Here is a 23,242-nt window from a genome sequence, read left to right on the forward strand (position 1 = left end):
TTGAGACGCCTTCAAAACCAGTTATCTCCCAGGCAGACAGTGTGACTCGTAGGTGAATTTTGACAGTTTGATCAGTGGTGGAGTTTGTGTTGGTTGTAGCTGACACAAAAAGGGAAGATCGGGATGCAACAGCTCACACTCCACCCGTTTCTCATTTCCACTGAGGTCTTTTGGCTCTCGTCAATTTTCCTGCAGTCACTCTCCTAATTCAGGCCCCTCACCCAATGAATCACACCGAGCCTTGGGATTATTCTTCCTACCTCTGTCCTTCAGCAATCCCTAGAACAATAATCGATATTTATATAGCACCTTTAGTAATAAAACACAAGATGTGATGAGAGTTGGGATATGGACAGCAGAACTCTGGATGAGTTTAATTTTATAGGAGGTGGAAGCGGGGAGAGCACTGGAATAACCAAGTCTGGATGTCAGTGGATTGCTTCATGCTGAACTCACAATGCTGCTCCTCTGGTCTCTTTTTCCTGTCAACCGCACCACTTTCTCTATTGTCTGAATTACATGCTGACAATGAAACTTTTAAAATAAAATGCAGTTGCAATTACAGTAAGAGACCTCCACGGTGATAAGTGCAATGCCAATACCTTAATGTGCCCTCAAGTATCTTTAAGCCTGCTCCTGATATCAAGGGTGAACTGGCTCCTTCCAAAACGCATGAGTTTCTTATGGAGTATGTCTGAGCCCATGATAATAGAGTGCTATGGAATTATTCACAAGTACCCTTTGGGACACAGGTGGTAGTATCCTTGATTATGAATCAGAAGCTTGTGGGCTCCAATCCCACTCCAGAAACCTGAGCACAAAATCCAGGCTGACACCCAAGTACAGTACTGTGGGAATGTTGCATTGTCAGAGGTGCCGTCTTTTGTATGATGCGTTTAACCAATGCCCTATCTGCCCTCTTGAGATGGGAAGACCCCATGGCAATATTTCAGAGAAAAGTTATTCCAAATGTCCTGAGCAGTTTTTATTCCTTAATCAACATCACAAAAGCAGATTATTTCATTATCATTGCATTGCTTTTTGTGAGAGCTTCATGTGTAATTGGCTGTTGTGCTTTCTACATCATGGAAATGAAAACACTTCAAAAAAGTGCTTCATTGGATGCAAAGTGCTTTGGAACGTCTCGAGTGTGTGAAAGGCGCTACTTCAATGCACGTTTTTGTTTCTCATAACTGCGTTTACTGAGTATTGATTCCACACATCCCTGTGGGAGAAAATAAATCATTCAAATCTTTTATGCTCAAGCCCTGATGTTTATCGTCATATCCTGTAGTTTATCATGCCTTCTGGCAGATTGATGATCGCGTCCAATGGGAAGATATACATTTTAATACTGATGGTTTATCATTTTAAAATGTAGAAAAAGATTTAAAATAAATTGTTAGACAACGAACGCTTTTACCTTGACTTTTACATTCATATGCAACGGACGTTGCATCACAGGCGGGTATACGGGGTTTATTAAGGTCAAAAAACTTAGTGCAGATCAATAGTTCACTCAGAAAGTGTGTTACAGGGTCGATCAACCAATGTCACAGGGAACACCAATGCTGACTCACACACTGTTGTTCCAACTCAAAGTACAGAAAGCTTTCAGAACTGTTAACAGCAAAAGGGCATCAAAAACAACAAAAGAAAGACGTATTAGGGCTTTTCAACGTAAAATGGTCGTGGACGTGGTATCAAAAGACTCAACTGCTTTCACTTGATTTATGAAGCACAAAGTGTTCGCTGTGGCAGATATCAAGAGGAATCCATAAACAACTGGGAACCGTAAGTTGCTCAATCTGATTTCTTCTCTTAATACTGCACGCACGGGTAAAATTATAGGATAATAATATTTGTGTTGGTGGTATAAACCTTTTGACAATTCTGATGTGAATTCAGTGCTAAAATTTCTAGCCTGGAACAATGTATTAATTCCTTTCCAATTAATTCATATCTTGATCCTTCCAAAACTGCGCTTCCCACAATCTGGACCTCAAATATAATTCCAGAAACAATGGGAAGTACAAAAACTTCACTATATCACCTAAAGCTATTTCCTAGCTCTATTCGTCCGCCAGCTTTCTGAACTTCTGATAAGTAAGCAAGCGCTGGCATTTTACATACCCTTTGGGCGTCAGTTTGACTCGGACTTTGTGGGTGCAAGCCCTACTCCAAAAGGACTTGACCACATAAATCTAGGTGGCCAATTCAAAGCTGTATTGAGAGAGAAGTACCATCATTCAGGTGAGATGTTAAAAAGAGATTCCATCTATGCTCTCAGATGGGTGCAAAAGATCCCGTGCCACCATTTTGAAAAGCAAGAAAGAGTTTTACCCACTGCGTCATAGCCGAAGTGTATGTCTCAACCGACGTCATTAAAAATCCCATTATTATCACATTTCTGTCTTTAGAGTCTTGTGTGTGAATGAGTTGTCACATTTCTTATATTACACTTCACCGATAACAAAGTGCTTTGGGACACCCTGAGGTTGTGAATTGTCACTACATTTTTGTAAATTGTTCTATTGTCATCACCCGCTAAGCAACAAGCTGGCCCTCACCACCCACCCAAACAGAGAAGTGTAATAAATAGCTCAGCTTGTAGAGCGGAGGTGTGAAGATGATTAAAGCTGCCGCCCTTGGGTCACTGGTTCAATTCCGGCTTGAAGGAAGCCTTACCTTCCTTTGGCAGTACAGTAATTAGCACAAAAGAGAAAATGCTGGAAAATCTCAGCAAGTCTGGCAGCATCTGTAGGGAGGGAAAAGAGTTAACGTTTAGAGTCCGATGACTCTTTGTCAAAGCCATTGACAATTAAAAGCCATTAACAGTAGTTAGCACTATGGCTTCACAGCACCAGGTTCCCAGGTTTGATTCCCAGCTTGGGTCACTGGCTGTGCGGAGTCTGCACGTTCTCCCTGTGTCTGCATGGGTTTCCTCCGGGTGCTCCGGTTTCCTCCCACAAGCCTCGAAAGACGTGCTTTAAAGAAATTTGAACATTCTGACTTCTCCGTCTGTGTACCTGAACAGGCGCCGGAATGTGGCCAGTAGCTTCATTGTGGTGTTAATGTAAGCCTACTTGCTCCAATAAAGATCATTATTATTAAATGTCAACCTATTCAGCAATGCTCACATCCGAAGGATGACCAAAAAAATTGTTAGTGTGTTTTCAAATTGACAACTTTATCCATTTTAGACACATATTTAAAAGAAAGGGGTTTTCTTTTGTATATCCTGCATGTTTTTAATTCGTTCGTAAGATGTGAGCGTCATTGGCAAGGTTGCTATTTATTACCCAACATTATTTGCTGGCTTAGTATAACTGGGTAGCTGGCTCGTTTACTTCGGAGAGCAGTTAAGAGTGAACTAAGTTGGTGTAGGACTGGAGTCACATTTCAACCAAACTGTGATCAGAACATTAGTGAACAGGTTTGAATGTTTTACAACTATCAGATAGTTTTGTTCTCACTTGTACTGTTAAAGCATTTTATTTCCAGATTTTCTTTTCCAAGCTAAAAACTGCTTTCAGATTCTCAAAATATGATGGTGAGATCTAAACTTACTTTTATCAAATTAGTTCAGACTCTGGATTACTAGTCTAATAACATCACCAATACACTATCTAATGTACCTATCAATAATGCTCAGCTCCCACATTAAGAAAAATCAGTGAAAGCAGAGTCCTTTTGAGATGAATTTGATTAAGTCAACATTTGGATAGTCAATTAGTTTGATTTTACGAAATGTTTGGTCGTCCCAGAAATACTTACAGATGGATGGATGTCCAAGCTGCTGAGTTTAAAAGAGTGTCAACACTGATTGTGGTGGGATGGTTTGGTTACATTAAGTCATAAATCCTCCTACGAAAAGATGCTCTCATGTGTTGGATCTTCTGAGAATAATCTGTTCGAACAGTGCAACTGGTCCATAGATGAAATGAAACATTTCCTCTCTCCGCTGGTTAAAAGGGTTTTATGTTAATACTCCCCAAACTTATTTCAGACTTCCTTCACTCACATGAAGGAAAAGAGATCCAATTTAAAATTGCATGACGTTAATGTCAGAGAAGCCTCAACGAGTGTGGGAAACGCTTCAAGTGAGTTTAAAAAAGAGGAACCTGAGAAGTTGGGCATGTTCTCCATAAGAACAGCACGGGAACAGGCCCTTCGGCCCTCCAAGCCTACACCGACCATGGTACCTGCCTAAACTAAAACCTTCTGCGCTTATGGGCCGGGATTCTCCTTTCCGGGGACTAAGTCCCCACGCCAGCGGGAAAACCGGCAACCTTCCGGGGGCTAGGTGGGCGCCAGTGGGGTTGGCACCACTCAATCCGGTGGTGCAGGGACTACGTGAGTTCGCGCATGCGCCAAAGGGTTGGCCTGATCCTGCGCATGCGTGGAACCGCCGATATGTTTTGGCGCGTGCGCAGGGGGTTCTCTTCTCCGCGCCAGCCATGGCGATGGCAGAGCCCTACAGGGGCCGACAAGGAAGGAAGGCCCCCACGGCACAGACCTGCCCGCAGATTGGTGGGCCCCGATCGTGGGGAGCCCCTCCCGGTGTCATTTCCCCCAGCGACCCCCCCCCCCCCCCCCCCCCCCCCCCGAAGACCGCACCAGCCGACTTAACTGCCAGGTCCCACCGGTATGTGAGCTGAGTCATTCACGCCGGCAGGACTGCCCAAAAACAGATGCCTGATCGTCCCATCGGGACCCGGAGAATTGCCTTGGGGTGGGGGGGGGGGTGCCGCTGCCAACGGCCCCCGACTGATGTGGCATGGACCCTACCCCGCCCAAGAAAGGCGCTGGAGAATACGTCAGCCGGCATCAGGGCGGGTATCGTGCCGCCTCCCCGGGATTCTCCGACCCGACGGGGAGTCGGAGAATCCAGCTGATGGAGTCTGTATCCTTCCATTCCCACGCTATTCATATATATGTGTCTAGATGTCCCTTAAATGCCACTATCGTACCTGCTCCCACCACCTCCCCAGGCAGCACGTTCCATATATTTACCTCCCCATGTAAAACAATTGCCTTGAACATCGGTTATAAATTTTCCCCCACGCACTTTAAACCTACGTCCCCTAGTACTTTACTCTCCTGCCCGAGGAAAGAGCATCTGACTATCTCAAACAAACATAGGGCAGAGATGGCTGAGGGGTGAGATAGTAGCAGTGTTCAAAACATGTGATAATGGGGGAGGTCACGCAGATACTGAAGGACTTTGGCAACTTCTCAGAATACAAACTAAACGAGAAGAAAAGCAAGATGTTCATGTTCCAAGCTAAGGGGGCAGGAAAAGGGACTGGGAGAGCTCCACTGAAGCTGGTCAAGAAGAGCTTTCGGTACCTAGGGATACAGGTAAAAGTGGGATGCCTTCCACAAGCTTAATCTATCTTGGGTGGTAGAGCAGATTGAGGGGGACTTCAAAAGGTAGGACATGCTCCCGCTAACTCTAAGATGACGGTCCTCCCCAGATTTCTCTTCGTGGGTGGGTGGGGGGATGGGGGGGGGGGGGGGGGGGGGGGGGGGGGAGTCTGGATGGGGGCCCATGGGCCGGACGTAGCTTAATCCAGTTTAAGGTGGTCCACCAGGCGCACATGACGGCAACCAGGTTGAGCAAGCTCTTTGGGGTTGAGGATAAATGTGCGATGTATGCGGGAAGCCCTGCAGATCATGTCAATATGTTCTGGGCATGCCTGGCTCTTGAGGGATTCTGGCAGGGTTTTGCTGAGGCAAATGTCCAAGATCTTAGACACGCGTGTGGTGCCGAGTCCAGAAATAGCGATTTTGGTGTGTCAGACGATCCGGGAGTTCAGGAAGCGAAAGACGCTGACGTATTGGCCTTTGCCTCCCTGGTAGCCCACGGACGGATCCTTTTCATGTAGAGGGACTCGAAGCCCCCAAGTGTAGAGATCTGGGTTAGTGACATGGCTGGGTTTCTCAGTCTCAAAAAAATTAAGTGTGCCTTGAGAGGGTTCTCTCGGAGATGGCAGCCGTTCCTCGACTTTCTAGGATAGCAGTAAAGGTCAGCAGCAGCATCCGGGGGCGGGTGCCGGGGGGGGGGGGGGGGGGGGGGGGGGTCGTTATGTTGTCTTGTTCTTTTCTTTGTATATACGGTTAACATTTATTTAATCAATAAATAATGGGGTTCAAACCAGCTTTGACAAAGAATCATCGGACTCGAAACATTAGCTCTTTTCTCGCCCTACAGATGCTGCCAGACTTGCTGAGATTTTCCAGCATTGTCCCTTTCGTAACATTTATTTTGTTCTGTTAATTGTTGCATACGGTTATGCAAAAATTCTGTTTTTGACAAAAATTTGAATAAAAATAATTTTTTTAAAAACATGTGATAACTCTGATAGAGTACACAAAGAGAAACTGTTTCTATTGGCAAGAGGGTCAGTAACCAGAGGTCAATGATTGAAGATAAATTGATAATTGAAGCAGAGACAAGAAGAGGACACTTTTTATTTGTTTGTTTTGTTTTAAAAACACAGCAAGTTGCTCTCATTTGGAATGCACTGTAGGTTGGAAGGAGTAATTTAAATAATCACTTGTAAAAATGGAACTGGATAAATGCTTGAAAAGGAAGCATGATTAGGGGCTGCAGGAAAATCCCCTGATCCCCAGTGCAGTGCTGAGGAAGTGCTATCTTTCAAGTCAGATGTTAAACTGAAGCTCCATCCACCCTCTCAGGTAGGTGCAAATATCCAAGCACTTTTTCCAAAAGATCAGGGAATCTTCCTGTAGGGCAATGGGACTAATTGGATAATTCCCACAAAGAGATGACATAGATGCAACAGGCTGAATGACCTCCTCTTGTGTTATACGATCCAACAACTCTACTGAGCTTACGGCGGTGAATTTTAATGTATCTTAAATAGGACCGCAAACTGATAATTAGCATTAAGTTAAAGTCACAAGGCAAAACCGCTAACTTGCATTAAAACAGCATCACAGAAAATAGTCACACAGTTTTCTGACTTCAAGCATACACCAAATCTAGGGAAATTCCAGAAATGTTTTATATTTCAAGTCTGGCAAACTGTCTAACCACCCTTCCTGTATTATGAATAGCCTTTACAACAGGGTTCGCTTGCAACTTGACAGCAACTTATTTCTGCAGGAAGATTAATATACTTGAAGATACACCCAGTGAACCTCAAGGCTCTGTGTAATGGCGAGCCAACTATACAAAATGCCTTTTAAGCAATCACCACGTCATGTGAACTTGATTAAGATGTCAAGACACTGAAAAGATTGGCTTCTGGTTGAAAATCAGACAATAGCAAAAATATGCTGCAAATTGGGGTCAGCCACCCAGACTATGTGAAGCATCAGTGACATGACTAAATACCATTTGACTAGATTTAAGAAATTCATCACAAATGGACCACACAATACAGAAGGTGGGAAATTTAAAAAAAAAATTATTCTATTTTACACTATCCAATTCACGAGAATTACTTGCACTAATACAGAGGCAAATGTAATGAAATAGGTGTCATATTTCACACATCACGCAAAAATTACCAAAACACTGCAACTAATATGCGATTCTTGGTAGACTAAAACATCCATAGTTAGAGCAATGGAAAAACTATCGAAAGAACATGCCAGAGACATAAGCAGAAAGTCCATGTTGACATGCCAGTGCAGTGCTGAGGAAGTGCTACCTTTCAGGTCAGATGTTAAACTGCAGCTCCATCCGCCCTCTAAGGCATATGCACGTATCCAAGCACTTTTTCCCAATAGATCAGGAGATATATCCCTTGTGTCCTGGCCAACATATATACCTCAACTAAGATCACCAAAACAGATTATCAGCTCAGCTGTTTACAGGATATCGCTGGCAAGACCAGCACTTATTGTCCATCCTCAATTGCTCTTGAGAAGTGTTGATGACTGACCATATTGACACATTCGCTCCTGAACACCCCATGGAAGTGTTACAATAAAGTACTGTCCTCTTTTTAAATAAAATAGATGCAGTAAGTAGATTCTGACCGACATAAAATCATAGAGTCATACAGCACATGAGGCCATTTGGCCCATCATCATGTCTCTTCTGGCTCTTTGAAGTTGCTATCCAATTAGTCCCACTCCGGTGTCCTTTTTGCACTATTTTGTCAGGCGCCGTTGTACTGACAGAAATTGAATTTATGTCTTTTGCAACAATGTAGGCATACCACGGAAAATGAAATCTAATCCACAGTTTAAATGGAGGTCAGTTTCAAATTGTCCTTTTTGCACCGTTTCAATATGGCACACAGAATCTTGGTCGGTCAATCTCCATAGGTCAGCAGGAGCAGGACAAGGTTTCTATCTGGTGCAACCATAGCGCCTGGAATAGGTCACAACCAACGTCAAATTCCTTACATTATCACTCAGATTAGAACATCGACACCTATCTCGAGTCACACTGCCATTCAAACTCCTTCATACTGTTCATCAAGACACTTCAGGAAGTGGTCTGCCAACTCAAGAAAAGCCTCTCCTGGATGCTCCCCAGCTTGTCGTTTAATATGCAAGCTTGCTTCAGGCAGCAGAACTTAGATCCAATCACCTAGATTTCACACTGTCTGCAATCTGAAGACTTTCTGTTGTACAACAATAATGTATATCTAGTGACAATACAGGGCCTTGAACCTGCAACCTTCAGACTGATGGACTTTCATTCGAACCAGAGGATGATCACTCAGCTGCCCTGTGCTCATTTAGCGACAGTGGTTATACCGATCCAGACCCATCACCAATTTACAATTCTTCTTGTATTCATGACCCCAGCCCACCCCATCTCCATTCCTCCTGGATCACAGCCTTCCTGGAATTCCGGCCTCTTTACAGTTTGAATTCCTTCACTCACCATTGGGAAGTGCGTCTTCAGCTACCGAGGTCAAAAAGCTCTGGAAATCCCTTCCCAAACCTCTCTCAGTCTCCCCACCTCTCCCCTTTTTGATACGATAGAGGACATGAGTGTCTAAGTGGTGAAAAGCAGATGATGGTGCAAGGCAAAAGGAAATGAAAATAGGACAAACATGGAAACAGATGTGTCATGTTGACAGCTGATCATTTTCATACAGATACTGCCCGACTGCCGTGCGTGACCAAACTTCCAGCATCTGGAGTATTTTCAGTTTGGCTAAATAAAACACAAGACATTCACAAAAATGTATCACCCAAGGTAAGAAAGCTGTTTTGTACACAGAGCTTATTATACTCAAATATATGAGGTAAAGGTGTTCTTACACTGTTTTACACCATTCATGCAAAATGATATAGAATTGTCAGTCTTAAAGGGGGAGGAGATGGACAAAATCAAACTGCTGCTACACAGCGCCAGGGACCTGGGTTCGATTCCGCCCTCGGCTGACTGTCTTTCCCCCAGTGTTTGTGTGACTCGATGGGCCAAATGGCCTCCTTCTGCAGTGTAGGGATTCTATGATTTTATAAATTATTTGTTTTTTAATTTTTCCAATTAAGGGCTAATCCACCTACCCTGCACATCTTTGGGTTGTGGGGGTGAGACCCAAGCAGACACGGGGAGAATGTGCAAACTCCATATGGACAGTGACCGGCCGGGATCGAACCAGAGTCCTCGGCGCCGTGAGGCAGCAGTGCTAACCACTGCGCCACCATGCCACCCTTCTATGAAAAGATCAGTGCTGCATTGGCCCACTTCTAACCTAGTTTATTTACAGCCTTCCTCAGATGGCTCCTTTCACACACTCAACAGCGAAGGCAAAGTGATTGTGACACGCGAGCCTGTGCACAAAGATTATGTTGTTACTGATAATGACACTGGCAGCCCCTGTGGCACATTCATACATTCCAGAGAGCGCAGACATACCTGCATTTTTCCCGCATGATGTCAGAAACCTGCTGATATTACCACAATGTTCTGAGGGCCTACTTGTGGCAGACAGGCAACATGGAGAAAGAGAAAGCAGTGTTAGAACTACAGCTGAACCTGGCATAAAGGAGGGGATATCCCAATAGCGCAAAATTAAATTTCCTTCTTCTTCAAATATGACCAGGACGTTTTAAAGCTTCTAACCAATCTTTTTTTTTTTAAAGTCCAATCGAGTTTACAGCAGGCAATCTTTTATTTCCATTTTAAAATTGCAATATTCTTGTCAGGGCAGTGATTCTTCACACGGTTAATGCTGCATGTGTGGATATTTCTCAGGACTAAGATTGGATTTGTTTATTGTCACGTGTACTGAGGTACGGTGAAAAGTATTTTTCTGCGAGCAGCTCAACAGATCATTAAGTACATGGGAAGAAAGGGGAATAAAAGAAAATACATAATAGGGCAACACAAGGTACACAATGTAACTACATAAGCACCGGCATATGGTGCATCTGTAAAAGTTGGTAAGGGTTAATGTGGACATGCCGAATTTCCTTAGTTTCCGGAGGAAGTATAGGCGCTGTTTGCTTTCTTGCTGGTAGCGTCGACGTGGGTGGACCAGGACAGATTTTTTGGAGATGTGCACCCCGAGGAATTTGAAACTGCTAACCATCTCCACCTCGGCCCCATTAATGCTGACATGGGTGTGTACAGTACTTTGCTTCCTGAAGTCAATGACCAGCTCTTTAGTTTTGCTGGCATTGAGGGAGAGATTGTTGTCGCTACACCACTCCACTAGGTTCTCTATCTCCCTCCTGTATTCTGACTCGTCGTTATTCGAGATCCGGCCCACTATGGTCGTATCGTCAGCAAACTTGTAGATGGAGTTGGAACCAAATTTTGCCACGCAGTCATGTGTGTACAGGGAGTAGAGTAGGGGGCTAAGTACGCAGCCTTGCGGGGCCCCGGCGTAGACCTGTGACCTTCTAATTCAGAAATAAGAGTGCTTCCAACTGAGCCACAGCCAACATGTGTACTATACACGATTGGTTGTTATGAGTACTGTGTGTAAGGTTTCTGACTACCATGCCTGTATTTTGGATCAACACAAATCCAAACAGTACTTTTGTTTAACCAGGATTTTATATCCCAGTGTGTTGGTTACATTTCACCTGACAGTTTTTCAAAATGCATTTTGGGGATATGGGTGATTCTTACAAACACATATTTATTGCCTATATCTAGTTGGTGAAATGACAATTGTGGGCATTGTCCTGGAGCCCAATCATCCTCAGTGATTTAGGATTATGACACAATGGTTATAAAATATTATGCCTAACTCAGCCATTTGGGAGGGGTACTTGTCGGTGAACTTTGGGGCTCTCGCAATTTTTCAATTCTTATTCTCCTTGGAGCTGAAAGGTGCTCCCAAAAGTAAATTGCTGCCGTGCATCCTCTAGCTACTGCTGTCACCCAGTGCAGGAGGTGGGCGATATGGCTATCAAGTCCAGTAGCAGGCACCAAGTAGTCAGCTTTGTCCTGGGTGGTGCTCAGCTTCTGAAGTGCTGAACATTCCATTGTACACCTGACTTGAAGACAGTGGGCAGGCTTTGAGAGAGTCTCGAGGTAAGTGCTCACTGCACAGTCTTCAGCTCCAGTAGCCATGTTGTTTACATGACAGGTCCATTTAATGTTTCTGGGCAATGGCAATTCTAGGATTCCGGTGATGGGAGGTCTCACAAAGTTGTTACCACCAGGGGGTGTGCTTCGGCCTTTACTCTTTTGTAGATGATCATGACCTGGTACAGTATTAAGCCAGCCAAATCCTGAAGGCTGCCCACACTGTACTGTTTTAAGGGCTGCTTCATTATTAATGGAGCTGAACAAATGAACATTCCTATTCCTATTCCTGGCCTTACAATGCCGGGAAGTTCAGGAAGCAACTGAAGACAGTCAGTCATTGGCACATTACCAGACTGAGTTATTAGCTCTCGGTTACTAAATTGATCTGCCTTTGCAATTGTCTTACATTGAAAACATTCATATTATTTCAAAGTGCCACACCCATCCCAGGTATCTCACATGGCAACAAAATACTTGTGACTGATGTAAATAACTACTGTCTGTTAAGCTTTTTTATAAAAATAAATTTAGAGTACCCTATTCTTTTTTTCCCCCCAATTAAGGGGCAATTTAACGTGGCCAATCCACCTATCCTGCACATTCGGGTTGTGAGGGTGAGACCCACGCAGACACGAGGAGAATGTGCAAACTCCACACAGACAGTAACCCAGGGCCAGGATCGAACCCTGGTCCACGGTGCCGTGAGGAAGCAGTGCTAACCACTGTGCAACCATGCCACCCAACTGTCTGTTAAGCTAACCAGACTGATTGGTTTGCATTAGGATCAGGAGGAAGTCATTCAGCCCCTCAAATCTGTCCTGCTAGGCATCGAAAGAGAGTATGGCCTGTGACCCAACTCAGCATACTCACCTTTTCCCGCATCCAGAACAGGGAACTGGGGCTTTGGGTTAAATGTTCCATTTGAAAACAACGTACTTCTGGCAGCACAGCACATCCTTAAGTAATGCACTGAAGTGTCAGCCCAAGTATGTTACAGACCAAACAACCTTCTTCCTGAGGTGTGGCCAAGACACAAAGCAGTGACAGCCTCCCTGCTAACTGATGCCTGGTTGACACATGCTGGCCCCTGCAAGCAGCCAGGTAGCCACACAGGATTTATATTTATATAGCACCTTTTACAACCTCAGGATGCTACAAAGCACTTTGCAAGGCACAAACTGCTTTTGACGTGCAGCCAGTGTTGCCCTGTAGGAAACACATGGCAGCCAATCTGTGCAAAGCACTGTTCCACAATAGTTATGAGCTAATGACGAGATAGCCTGTTTCAGAGATGGTGGTTTTGGGATAAATATTGGCAGGATAACAAGAGAGAACTCTCGCTTTAAAATAGCTAGCATGGGCTCTTTCCCATCCCCAAAGTTGGGGGGGGCAGGCATTGCATTCAAATACAGGATCAACACCAGTGCAGCACACCCTCAGTGCTGAAGTGGAGAGTCAGCCTGGGTTACATTCTCAGATCTGTGGGGTGGAACCCACAATCTTCTGGCTCAGACAAGAACATTACCACTGAGCCAAGGCTGGCCTCAAGGGGCATTAGGGAGTTACCATAAACCATATGTTGTATGAAGCTGGTTTCTCAGGATTTACAGTGCGACTGGTCTAGAACAGAGCAAGCTGCAGCCTCTCTTCAATTTGACTCATTGTTGGGATACTGAAAAGAATTTTAAACAGCTCCAGGTCAGGTATCCTCATAGGAAGAAACAAAAAGCCATGTGTCCTCATTTCCTACTGACAGACGGTGTGACATGCCTGACTGCTTTGTGAGCACTATTACTAGTCTCATAAAGACACCTGCAGATATAAAACAAAATAATTGAAAAAGAGCTCCCACTTTGTAAAAATTCCACTTCTTGACAGTAGTTGATCTGAAACATGAGCGAGGACTCCAAAAAAATATCATTGTAAACAGTGTTAAAAAGGACAGAAACAAATTGCAGTAAAGTATAGAAGGTGGAGCACCCTTTCACACAAACCCCTTTGTGTACCTCTACTGCCCTTGCCAATCATCCTTAACTCAACACCATTGTCATTTCTGCACACACGCACTTGGGATATCCAACAATTTCAACAGGAAGCTGACCAATAGATTGAAACACAAAAATAAAAACACTCACAATCTATCAAGTGCAACTGAGATCTGCCCTTAACACACAGACACCACTCAAATGATTCGGTCATTCAACATTTTCTTGAGCGTTCAATTTCCCACATTTATGCTGCTTATTGCCTAATTATTTCTTATAGTGTAAACAAAAGCAAATGGCTTCGAATTACCATGAAACTTCCCAATGGGGAAGCATTGTGGGAGGGGTTCCATCTGAAAAAATCTTGGCTGTTACAACTGAAGAAAAATAATTTCAAGTTTGACCTGAAAAGGCCTCAATGCTGAAGTCACTGTTGGTATTTCCTTTGTTTTGATCAGTGTATACACCCAAGCTCTTAATTCTCCAAGTTTCCTCTGTCTATTGTGTATGCAACACTAGCCTTCTGCTGAAACTGGACAAAACATCATAAATCATTCAATTCAAGAACTCTGGAACAGACCGGCCAAACACACACACAAAAAAAAAGGGAGCTACAGCAGCCTATTAATACACTGCTGTTTATTTAATAAAAAACACACCAAACTAAACCGACATAACAAAATCTCCAAACTCATTCCATCACTGAGAGGGAAGTGAATGTATATGTGCAGCCATTCCAAACAGGACTGTAAAATCCCCCCAAACAGCATCATAAACCCCACAAAACCCATACCAAAATGTAAAAATCATGGTAACGTGCTGAAAGCCACCAGAAATAAACACAGCCAAGTTGTGTTTTGCTGTGGACTCCACTGGCTCAACACTGCAGCAGAATGGCCAGAGAGGTCAACAAGCGATGTACTGTGGGTGCAGACCCAAACTCCACAATTCCAGCCTCTGCACCTCGCCCGATCATTTCCAAGTTCATCCCTCCCCTCCGTCTGTCCTAAGCTATCAATGTGATCTTTTCTCAATTTATCAAACGGTCAGAAGTGTAGACAAGCTAAAAGTATTCAACAATATGAACTCAGAAAAAAAGGCTTGTATTCTCCTTCAGCACTGTAACAATTCTGTGATTATACTGTGCCTTTCACCACCGCAACACCTACTATTGCCCCTTGCAATCAATAAAATGCTTCTTGAAATGTAGTCGCTACTGTAATGTTGGAAATGCGACCGCCAGTCTGAGTACAGGGCAGCACGGTAGCACAAGTGAATAGCACTGTGGTTTCACAGCGCCAGGGTCCCAGGTTCGATTCCCCACTGGGTCACTGTCTGTGCTGAGTCTGTAAGTTCTCCCAGTGTCTGCATGGGTTTCTCCGAGTACTCTGGTTTCCTCCCACAATCCAAAGACATGCAGGTTAGGTGGATTGGCCATGATAAATTGCCTTTAGTGACCAAAAAAGGTTATGAGGGTTGTTGAGTTACAGGGATAGGGTGGAAGTGAGGACTTAAGTGGGTTGGTGCAGACCCGATGGGCCAAATGGCCTCCTTCTGCACTGTATGTTCTATGTAAATACAGCAAGATCCCACAAACAGTAAACTGTTAATGACCAGTTAGTCCATTTTAAGTGAAGCCGATTGAGGGATAAATATTAGCCAAGACACTGTGGAGAACTCGCCAGATCTTCTTCAAAATAGTGCCATGGGATCTTATATAATGGATGCTGGAAACTATTTTGAAGGGTGAAGGTTGGCCTGTACCTTGTGTGCCCCTCACTACTCTGCATCAGAGTTGCCTGTCCAGAAATGGCAGCTGGCCCTGGCACCGCTCCCACTAGTACTTCACTGGTGAAGCAGAGCAGAAAACCCAAGCAATACCACCAAACAGTTTGTTTCTAACTCAACTTGGCATGAGCTGGGATTAGGAGGAAGAAATAGTTAAAGTGTTGCTGCACGCAAGATTTCCTTTTCATTTAAGTCTGACTGAACTGGGGGGGCAAAGAATGAGGAGTTTGCTCTTTTTTCGCAAGTTCTTTCTACAAGATCCCATGGCCCTGCGACAAACAACTTATTGCCATTCAAGTTGGAATGTTCTTATCACACCCGTATCATGATTCATTTTTACAATCAGACAATCAAACAATAAGTTATTTAGCTCAATTAAAAAAGCACAATCTTTCGAGACACTTCACAAAGTCTAAAACTGACACCGAGCCACACAGGGAAATACTACACTGGGTGGGTAAAACTCAGTCAAACAGGTATGTTTTAAAATGGAGAAGAGATGGAGAGATTCAGGGGAATTCTAATGTTATGGGGACATATGGCTGAAGGCACAGCTGACAATAATGGGGCAAAGAAAGCGGGAGACACACAAGACACCGGAGGGAAGTGGGGATCTGGGACAGCTGTAGTAAAGCATCTTTGGCTGCTTTCTTATACAATCATTACTTTTACATCCTTCTGAAATATATTCTGCCTCCGCTGAAGTTGTAAAATGGTAGTTTTGCCAATTAGAGTTGGTGGCTGATGGCTGTTACAAGATAACCAGGATAGATAGATTCACCAGTCCAGTGGATCCACAATGCAGAGATTAGGTCGCAGACAGCTGAAAGCACAGCAACCAATGGTGGGGTGCAAACCCCATGGAATATAGCTATCAAGAGAGCTGTAGGACTGGAGGAGGTTACAGAGATAGGGAGGAAAGAGGTCATGGAGGAAGTGGAACACGAGAATGAAAATGGGAAAAGTGGTGGATCTGCAGTCAACGTTGGTCTGATTTTGTAATGTATCTGGGAAACTAGAAAAGGAAAGACCATCCCTGGCAAACAGTGATGCTGGCAAACAGTGATGCTGTATACACACTTGTAGTTTGTCACTCGTGCCAGACATAAATGAGAAGCAGACTCCAGAGGAATTACCATACATGTGACACATTTGACTGGTTACTGCTAACACTCCATCAATGTGCACTAAGCACACGATGCACACGCAAATGTCTTTGGAACTGGCTCGTTCCAGGACATTTTCACATTCTGGACTGGACCGGCTGCCTACATTATTTAGTGTACCCAATTCATTTTTTCCAATTAAGGCGTAATTTAGCATGGTCAATCCACTTAATCTGCACATTTTTGGGTTGTGGGGGTGAAACCCACGCAAACATGGAGAGAATGTGCAAACTTCACACGGACAGTGACCCAGAGCCGGGATCGAACTTGGGACCTCGGCGCCGTGAGGCAGCAATGCTAACCACTGCGCCACCATGCATTTCGTACAGACACTGAAACCTGCCAGCCAGCACTTTGGTTCAATTTTTCCTTTAGCTTTATAATGAAAACATTCTATCACAAAGTGAAACAAAGGTTTAAATACTGTGTGATCCATGAACATTTTCAAAAACAGTAAAACAAAATACTGGAATAAGTCAAAAATATTGATTTCCAATAAGGTGATATGCAAATCCCAGAAAGTTTGCAGGGCTGTAAAATCCTGGCCAAGAGGGGATGTGGGAAGACTGTTCCAGAGCAAGAGCAAGAGATAGCTAAAGACTCCACCCAAGCCTGCAGGATTAGGAAGGACTGATCCCCTAAAGAAAACACTCAAGAAGATTTTGAAGTAAATGCATAGTTGGCAGGAATCAGGAGATGGGAGGGCAATAGACTTGGACAGTGAAATTCTGGATTAGTTGGGGCTGGAAGGAGGTAAACATCTGACAACAGATAGATGATCAAGTGAGGAATGGATAGGTGACCCAATGGAAGTGTAATTAAAGAGCCCAGCTGATGAACTGGAGGTGGGAAGGTTTGATGCTGAAGTTCAAGGTGGAGCGTGGCAAGGCAAGTCATCATTTAGGTTCAGCACAAGTAGGGACACAGGAAGTAGACTGGGATGAGGGATTAAGCATCAGAGATTCTGACAAAACAGAACAGCTTCCATGTTGAAATGCAGAAAATACTCAGTCACAATAATGTTGAACAGGCTGTCAAGGAGAGTGGTCAAACAAAGCTGTGTATGGAGAGCCTATAGAAGACAAAACTGACTCCATGTTTATATCCAATCGCACAATCCAATGATAATGGCAATCAATCACTTCAATTAGTCCACAACAAACCCATATTGAGTATGACTATACTTACAATTGTGTCCATTTTATTGATCCAGATTGCAGTTGATATTAAATAGCTTATAAAAACTTTAAAGGCATGCAGGAGCCACATAACCAAAACATACAATGGTATGAAAATATGTGAGGGAATTCTCCAATGAAATACGGTGGATTTTTATAGTTGTTTATTTATTTATCATTTGCCCACAGATACCTGTAGTATTAAAATGCCTGCCATACCCAAATACAAACTCTTTTGGCACTCAAGTGCTCATAATAAAATTCCAGTTTTTTTTAGTTTAAATATATATACTTCAGCATACAGTGATAGCTTCTTCTGCATTAATGAGCTTCAATACATCAATATCAGAGAATTAGAAGAAATAAATAAAAAGTGGTTTCAGTCTATTTTTCAAACATTAAAACAACAGAAAGGCAGCACATAGGCACCATGACTCATACTTACTGAAATGTGCACAACAGATGCAGCATTCGAGTTCCTGCATCAGAGTATAAGCAATTACTGGGGCAGCACGGTGATGCAGTGGTTAGTATTGCTGCCTCATGTCGCAGAGGACCCAGGTTCGACCCCGGGCCCAGATCACTGTCCATGTGGCGTTTATATATTCTCCCCATGTCTGCGTGGGTCTCAACCGTACAACCCGAAAGATGTGCAGGTTAGGTGGATTGGCCACCCTAAATTGCTCCTTAATTGGAAAAAAAAGAATTGGGTACTCTAAATTTATTTATTTTAAATGAATATTAGCGATTACTGTATATATGTGTATAGGTTGTAACAATCCCAGTTGATGTTATAACTGGATGGGAAGATCCCTGAATGGAATTCTGTCTCAAAATCTTTGTAACTTTTACTTTTATTAAATCAAAGATGGAGGGGCAGAATCAAAGGATCACTACTTTGTTTTATAAACAACATTTGTTTTTAATTAAACATGGAATACTCCCCTTAGCTTGTCAATTAAACACAAGCTTTACGATTAACTCGGATGGCACAGTACATTTGAAGCCACAATAATCTCACTGACACACAAAATCCGTTTTTTAAGGCTCACCGATTAGCTGTAGTCAAATACGCACTCCCCTCTGAAACCAAGTTAGTTTCTGTGGATTTCTTCCCCCACAGATGATTGTCACAGGAGAGTTTCCAAACTTCACTCCCAAAACATGCTTTAAGACCTTCTCTCACAATCATGCTTTCCATTAGCGGTTTGCATTCCGAAATCCAGTCCACATTTTCTAAAAGACCACGATGAACAGAGCTCCACTTTTGCTGGCAAATCAAGTCCAGGTTTTGTGCCAACTCCTCTTACTGTTTCTTTGTCTTGACTGCTTTTACACACTTGAGGTCCAGCCACCAATTCCCACAGATATTTCAGTTCACATTCCACAGGTTGTAGTACCATCTCACAAACCTGAAAATCACTTGCCTTTCTGGCATCTCAGCCTTCTTCTGAGCTTGTTCTGTCTTTATTGAACAGTCATCTGTTCTCGTACCTTAAACCTGGAAATTTATTTTCATTTTTCTATTTTCCTTAACTAGTTGCCCTTTCGATAACCATTACTCCATTGTATGTTTTTTCTTCACACACACCTTTGTCCAGTAAGAATCTAACTATAGGTCCCTTCCAGGCATAGAAGCAATAAATTAAACCCATCTGAAACTATACATAGTTTGTAATCTTTAGCAATGCAAGTATAATCCCTTAAAACTACCTTTATTTTCCAAACAACGTACAATTATCTCAATTCTTGTCTGTGGGAGCTACAAATTGGCAGGTATATTTTCGACAACATTCACTGCTCTTCAAAAATGCTTCAGTGGTTGTAAAATGCTCTGGAACTTCCGGAGATGGTGATATATTTCTTACACTTAGTGCTTGGAAGCTCTGCAGCTTATTTACACAGAGTTACATTGCAAAGATCATTATACCAAAGGGCTACAATTCACTTTGTTACAAAATCTGTAATATTCTATAAAGACTCAGTCACATTTTCAGGGAGTTAGAGGACAGTACTGAATTACAAATCTTACTATTTCTTCCTGGTTATCCGAGGTTTTCCACGGACCAAGAGCAAAACGGTATGTCTTTGGACGACACAAACAAATTGCATTCACAATGTTGCAAACACAAAACAGCAGTATAAATAAATAACTTAGTGGTCTGGGTGAAGTTGCATCTAATATATCCACAGAAGCTAATCAGAGACCAATTCAAACCAAAGCCAAGGTGTTACAAGGTTTCTGTTTGGTTTCCTGTCAAATGAAAATCGCTTATTGTCACAAGTAGGCTTCAAATGAAGTTACTGTGAAAACCCCCTAGTCGCCACATTCCTGCGCCTGTTCGGGGAGGCTGGTACGGGAGGCCTGTTTGAGGGCTTGCAAAATATTGGATTTTGCATTTCTTTGAAAATAGATAGATTGCAACACAAAACAGTTGCAGCAAATCAAGTTCCACTATCCTCACTCACTCACACACTTCAACTCAGGCTTGGTGGCAAGGCTACAATGAGTTCAATCCACCAGTTTTGCAGGGTTGATTTTACATTATTGATCCTTTCAAGACTCAGATAGATTTTTGTTAGGTAGAAGTTTCAATCATAAGGGAGAAAAGAAAGATAAACGGAGTTGAGGCACAAACCAGATCACAGATAAGTCATCATCTGATCGAACGGCAGAACAAGCTAAAGGGGCTGAATGCCCTTTTCCTTATATTCCAATGCTTTGACTCCAACGGTAGATTTTACCTTTGTGTGGTAATGCAAAGTGGATGATAGCAAGGATAGCAAACTAGCAGCTGCCTGCTTTAACATCGCTCTAGATTGAAGTCAATAGAAATGAAAGAGGTGTAAAAGAGGCTGGCAACTTACTACTGTATCACCCATTTCCCACCTCACACACACACTTAATATCTACCCCCCAAGAGCAGGATTGTAATCTTGGACCACCTGCTATAATACTAGAGTGGACACAATCCATTTGACAAAATAATTATTTAAATAAAGTGGTGACAAAATGGGTTAGAGTGTGGAACCTACCCAGATTGTTAGTTTTTATTTTATAATAATACCAGTTCACAGAGCAGAACATAAGGGGTGGGATTCTCCCGTACCCGGTGGGGCAGGGGGTCCCGGCAGGACGGATTGGCGTGAACCACTCTGGCGTCCTCAGCACCTTCAGGGGTTAGGCCGGCGCCGGAGTGGTTTGGGCCCCACCGGCCGGCGTAGAAGGCTTTTGGCGCCATGCCAGCCGGTGTCGAAGGGACTCCGCCAGCCGGCGCGGGTCCCCGCATGCGCGGGTGCGTTAGCGGCTGCTGACGTCATCCCTGCGCATGCGCAGGGGGGGTTCACCTATGCGTCGGCCATCGCGGAGGCTGACACGGCCGGCACGCAGGAAAAGAGTGCCCCCACGGCACAGGCCCGCCCGCGGATTGGTGGGCCCCGATCCACGCCACCCCCCGGCGATTCTCCAACCCAGCGGGAAGTCAGAGAATCCCGCCCAAGATGTGAGCCCAAGATTTTTTTAAAAATAAATTTAGAGTACCCAATTCATTTTTTTCCAATTAAGGGGCAATTTAGTGTGGCCAATTCACCTAGCCTGCACATCTTTTGGTTGTGGGGGCGAAACCCATTCAAACACGGGGAGAATATGCAAACTCCACACGGACAGTGACCAGCCCAAGATGGAATTCCTGTCTCCAGGTGACCATGGGTGGGCCGGGGCGGGAAGATTCATCCATCACCCCACGTGACATTTTACTTTCAACATTTACAATCCTATTATTCCTTTCCTGTGACAGATCTGGAGTGCAGCCTTAAAACTAGTTCAATGATTAAGGTCCCTCAGGTAAAGATGATGGCACTTTGTGGCCATCAGGGGGTGGGGGGGGGGCCAGAATCGGTGCTCTGAGCGGTCTGTTCGTGCCGTCGCCGTCGTAAAACGCGACGGCATTTCCGACAGTGTGTACACTCTGCTGCCGAATGGGAGAATCCCGCTCCTTGTTTCTGGAATGAAACTTCACACTTTTCCAGCTCAAGCTGTTGCCCCCCAAGTATTTTCGAAAGTGTTCTTGCCCTTTTAAGAACATATCAAATTTAGCCTTCAGGTATGGCTTCGTAAGCAAAGTTATGGTGATTCTTCTTGCTGTTGGTATGTTCATTGGACTTCAGATGTTGCTGTACAGAGCGAAAGGAATATTAGTGTTGCAGACTGCATTCTGAGCAGCTCCAACTCATTTCATATGGAGCAACTCCCATCCAAACATCATTCAGGAGTCTATGTGATGGTATTGCTGTTGTTTATGATCAGCAATCTTTTTATTCTTGTTGACTCTTGATGCATGAAGGGAGTCAGCAACTTTCCCCAAACAGAATGTTTGTTCCAATGAACTCAAGAATTTCCTTATGGTCAGGCGTTTCATTATCCGGTCATCCTCACCGAACCTTTCAGTCTATTTTTGACCTTCATGTCTGTGAAAGCATTCATATGCATCTCCCGTAAGCTCTTCTTTCTTTGTTTCACGATCCTGAACCGCATTTGTTACAATATGCTAAGTCTTTGTCGTCTTGGTCCCAGCACTGCTAGCCTGAGCCTTGACCACAGCTGTTTTGGGTTTAGGTACGTTTTGGCGCAGCCATTTGGGCGCGGCCGTTGTGGCGTGGCCGTTTTGGCGCCAGCCGTTTTGGCGCCGGCTGTTTTGGCGCCGGACGTTTTGGCCATTATAATATTTCTTTATTTGTAAATTAGCCTCAGTTGAGTTGGCTGCTGGTGCGGGTCCGCTGTCACAAGTGTTTCGTTCTATCACCATCTTTTTATATATTTTTTAACTAAACCAATTCGCATACCCATATGATGGCTGAGGAAGTATCAACGAAACGTGGTAAAGAAAAATTTGTTCATAACGGATTCCTTTACGTCTTTGACAAAACAAGCAAAGGTGACAGCGAAGTGAAATTTTGGCGTTGTGAGCAAAAAAACCGGAGCAAAGCACGGCTCCATACTGAAGCTGCAAACGTGGTGAGGCAGCTGAACAGCCATTCGCATGATGCTTCTGCTGCACAAGTAGCGGTTGCACTCGTGAAAACTAAAATAAAAAAGAGAGCACAGGAAACCCTTGAGGCACCGACTGTAGTTGTTAATGAATGTTTGACAGACATATCCCAAGCTAGTCTACCAGCCATTCCTAATATATCTGCTTTGAGGAGAATGATAAGCAGAAAGCGTAATTATGTATTGAACGCCCCCACCAATCCAAGTGATTTACAACAATTGATTGTGCCAGAATGCTACAGGATATATGTCCCTCAACCAGGAGTGGAAGAAATTTTTTTACTTTGTGATAGCGGATCAGGTCACGACCGGATATTAATCTTCGGAAGACAGAGCTGGCTACAGCACTTATTGACATCTGATATGTGGTTTGCAGATGGCACATTCAGTATTGCTCCCAGCCTCTTTTCTCAGATTTATGTAATTATGGTAAAAAAACACGGAGGAGTTACTCCTACGGTTTATGCTCTTTTGCCCAACAAGCAACGCACCACATATGCGAGAATGTTCGCATTATTGAAAGAAATCGAACCCAACTTGAAACCCAGTTCAATCGTCTGTGATTATGAACAAGCTGCGCACAGTGCTATGAA

The 23,242-nt window shown here is 43.7% G+C and overlaps 2 protein-coding genes across 4 annotated transcripts in view; one reads left to right on the plus strand and one right to left on the minus strand.

The window, feature by feature from the left end:
* wwc3 (WWC family member 3) overlaps positions 1 to 23,242 on the minus strand; it is a 241,309-nt gene that overhangs the window by 194,520 nt on the left and 23,547 nt on the right. The gene's annotated exons all lie outside the window — the stretch shown is intronic.
* The window catches only part of LOC119969235 (putative claudin-24), a 111,561-nt gene continuing 89,843 nt past the window's right edge, over positions 1,525 to 23,242 (plus strand). Inside the window, exons 1-2 of one of the 2 annotated variants that reach the window (XM_038802575.1) lie at positions 1,525 to 1,794; positions 9,093 to 9,193. In XM_038802575.1, coding sequence (XP_038658503.1) covers positions 9,180 to 9,193 — 14 coding nt within the window. In that variant the 5' untranslated portion in view covers positions 1,525 to 1,794; positions 9,093 to 9,179. The remainder of the gene's footprint in view (positions 1,795 to 9,092; positions 9,194 to 23,242) is intronic. The other variant, XM_038802576.1, reaches the window with a different exon arrangement.

This window comes from Scyliorhinus canicula, chromosome 7 (genome assembly GCF_902713615.1).
Source record: "Scyliorhinus canicula chromosome 7, sScyCan1.1, whole genome shotgun sequence".
Lineage (NCBI taxonomy): Eukaryota > Metazoa > Chordata > Chondrichthyes > Carcharhiniformes > Scyliorhinidae > Scyliorhinus > Scyliorhinus canicula.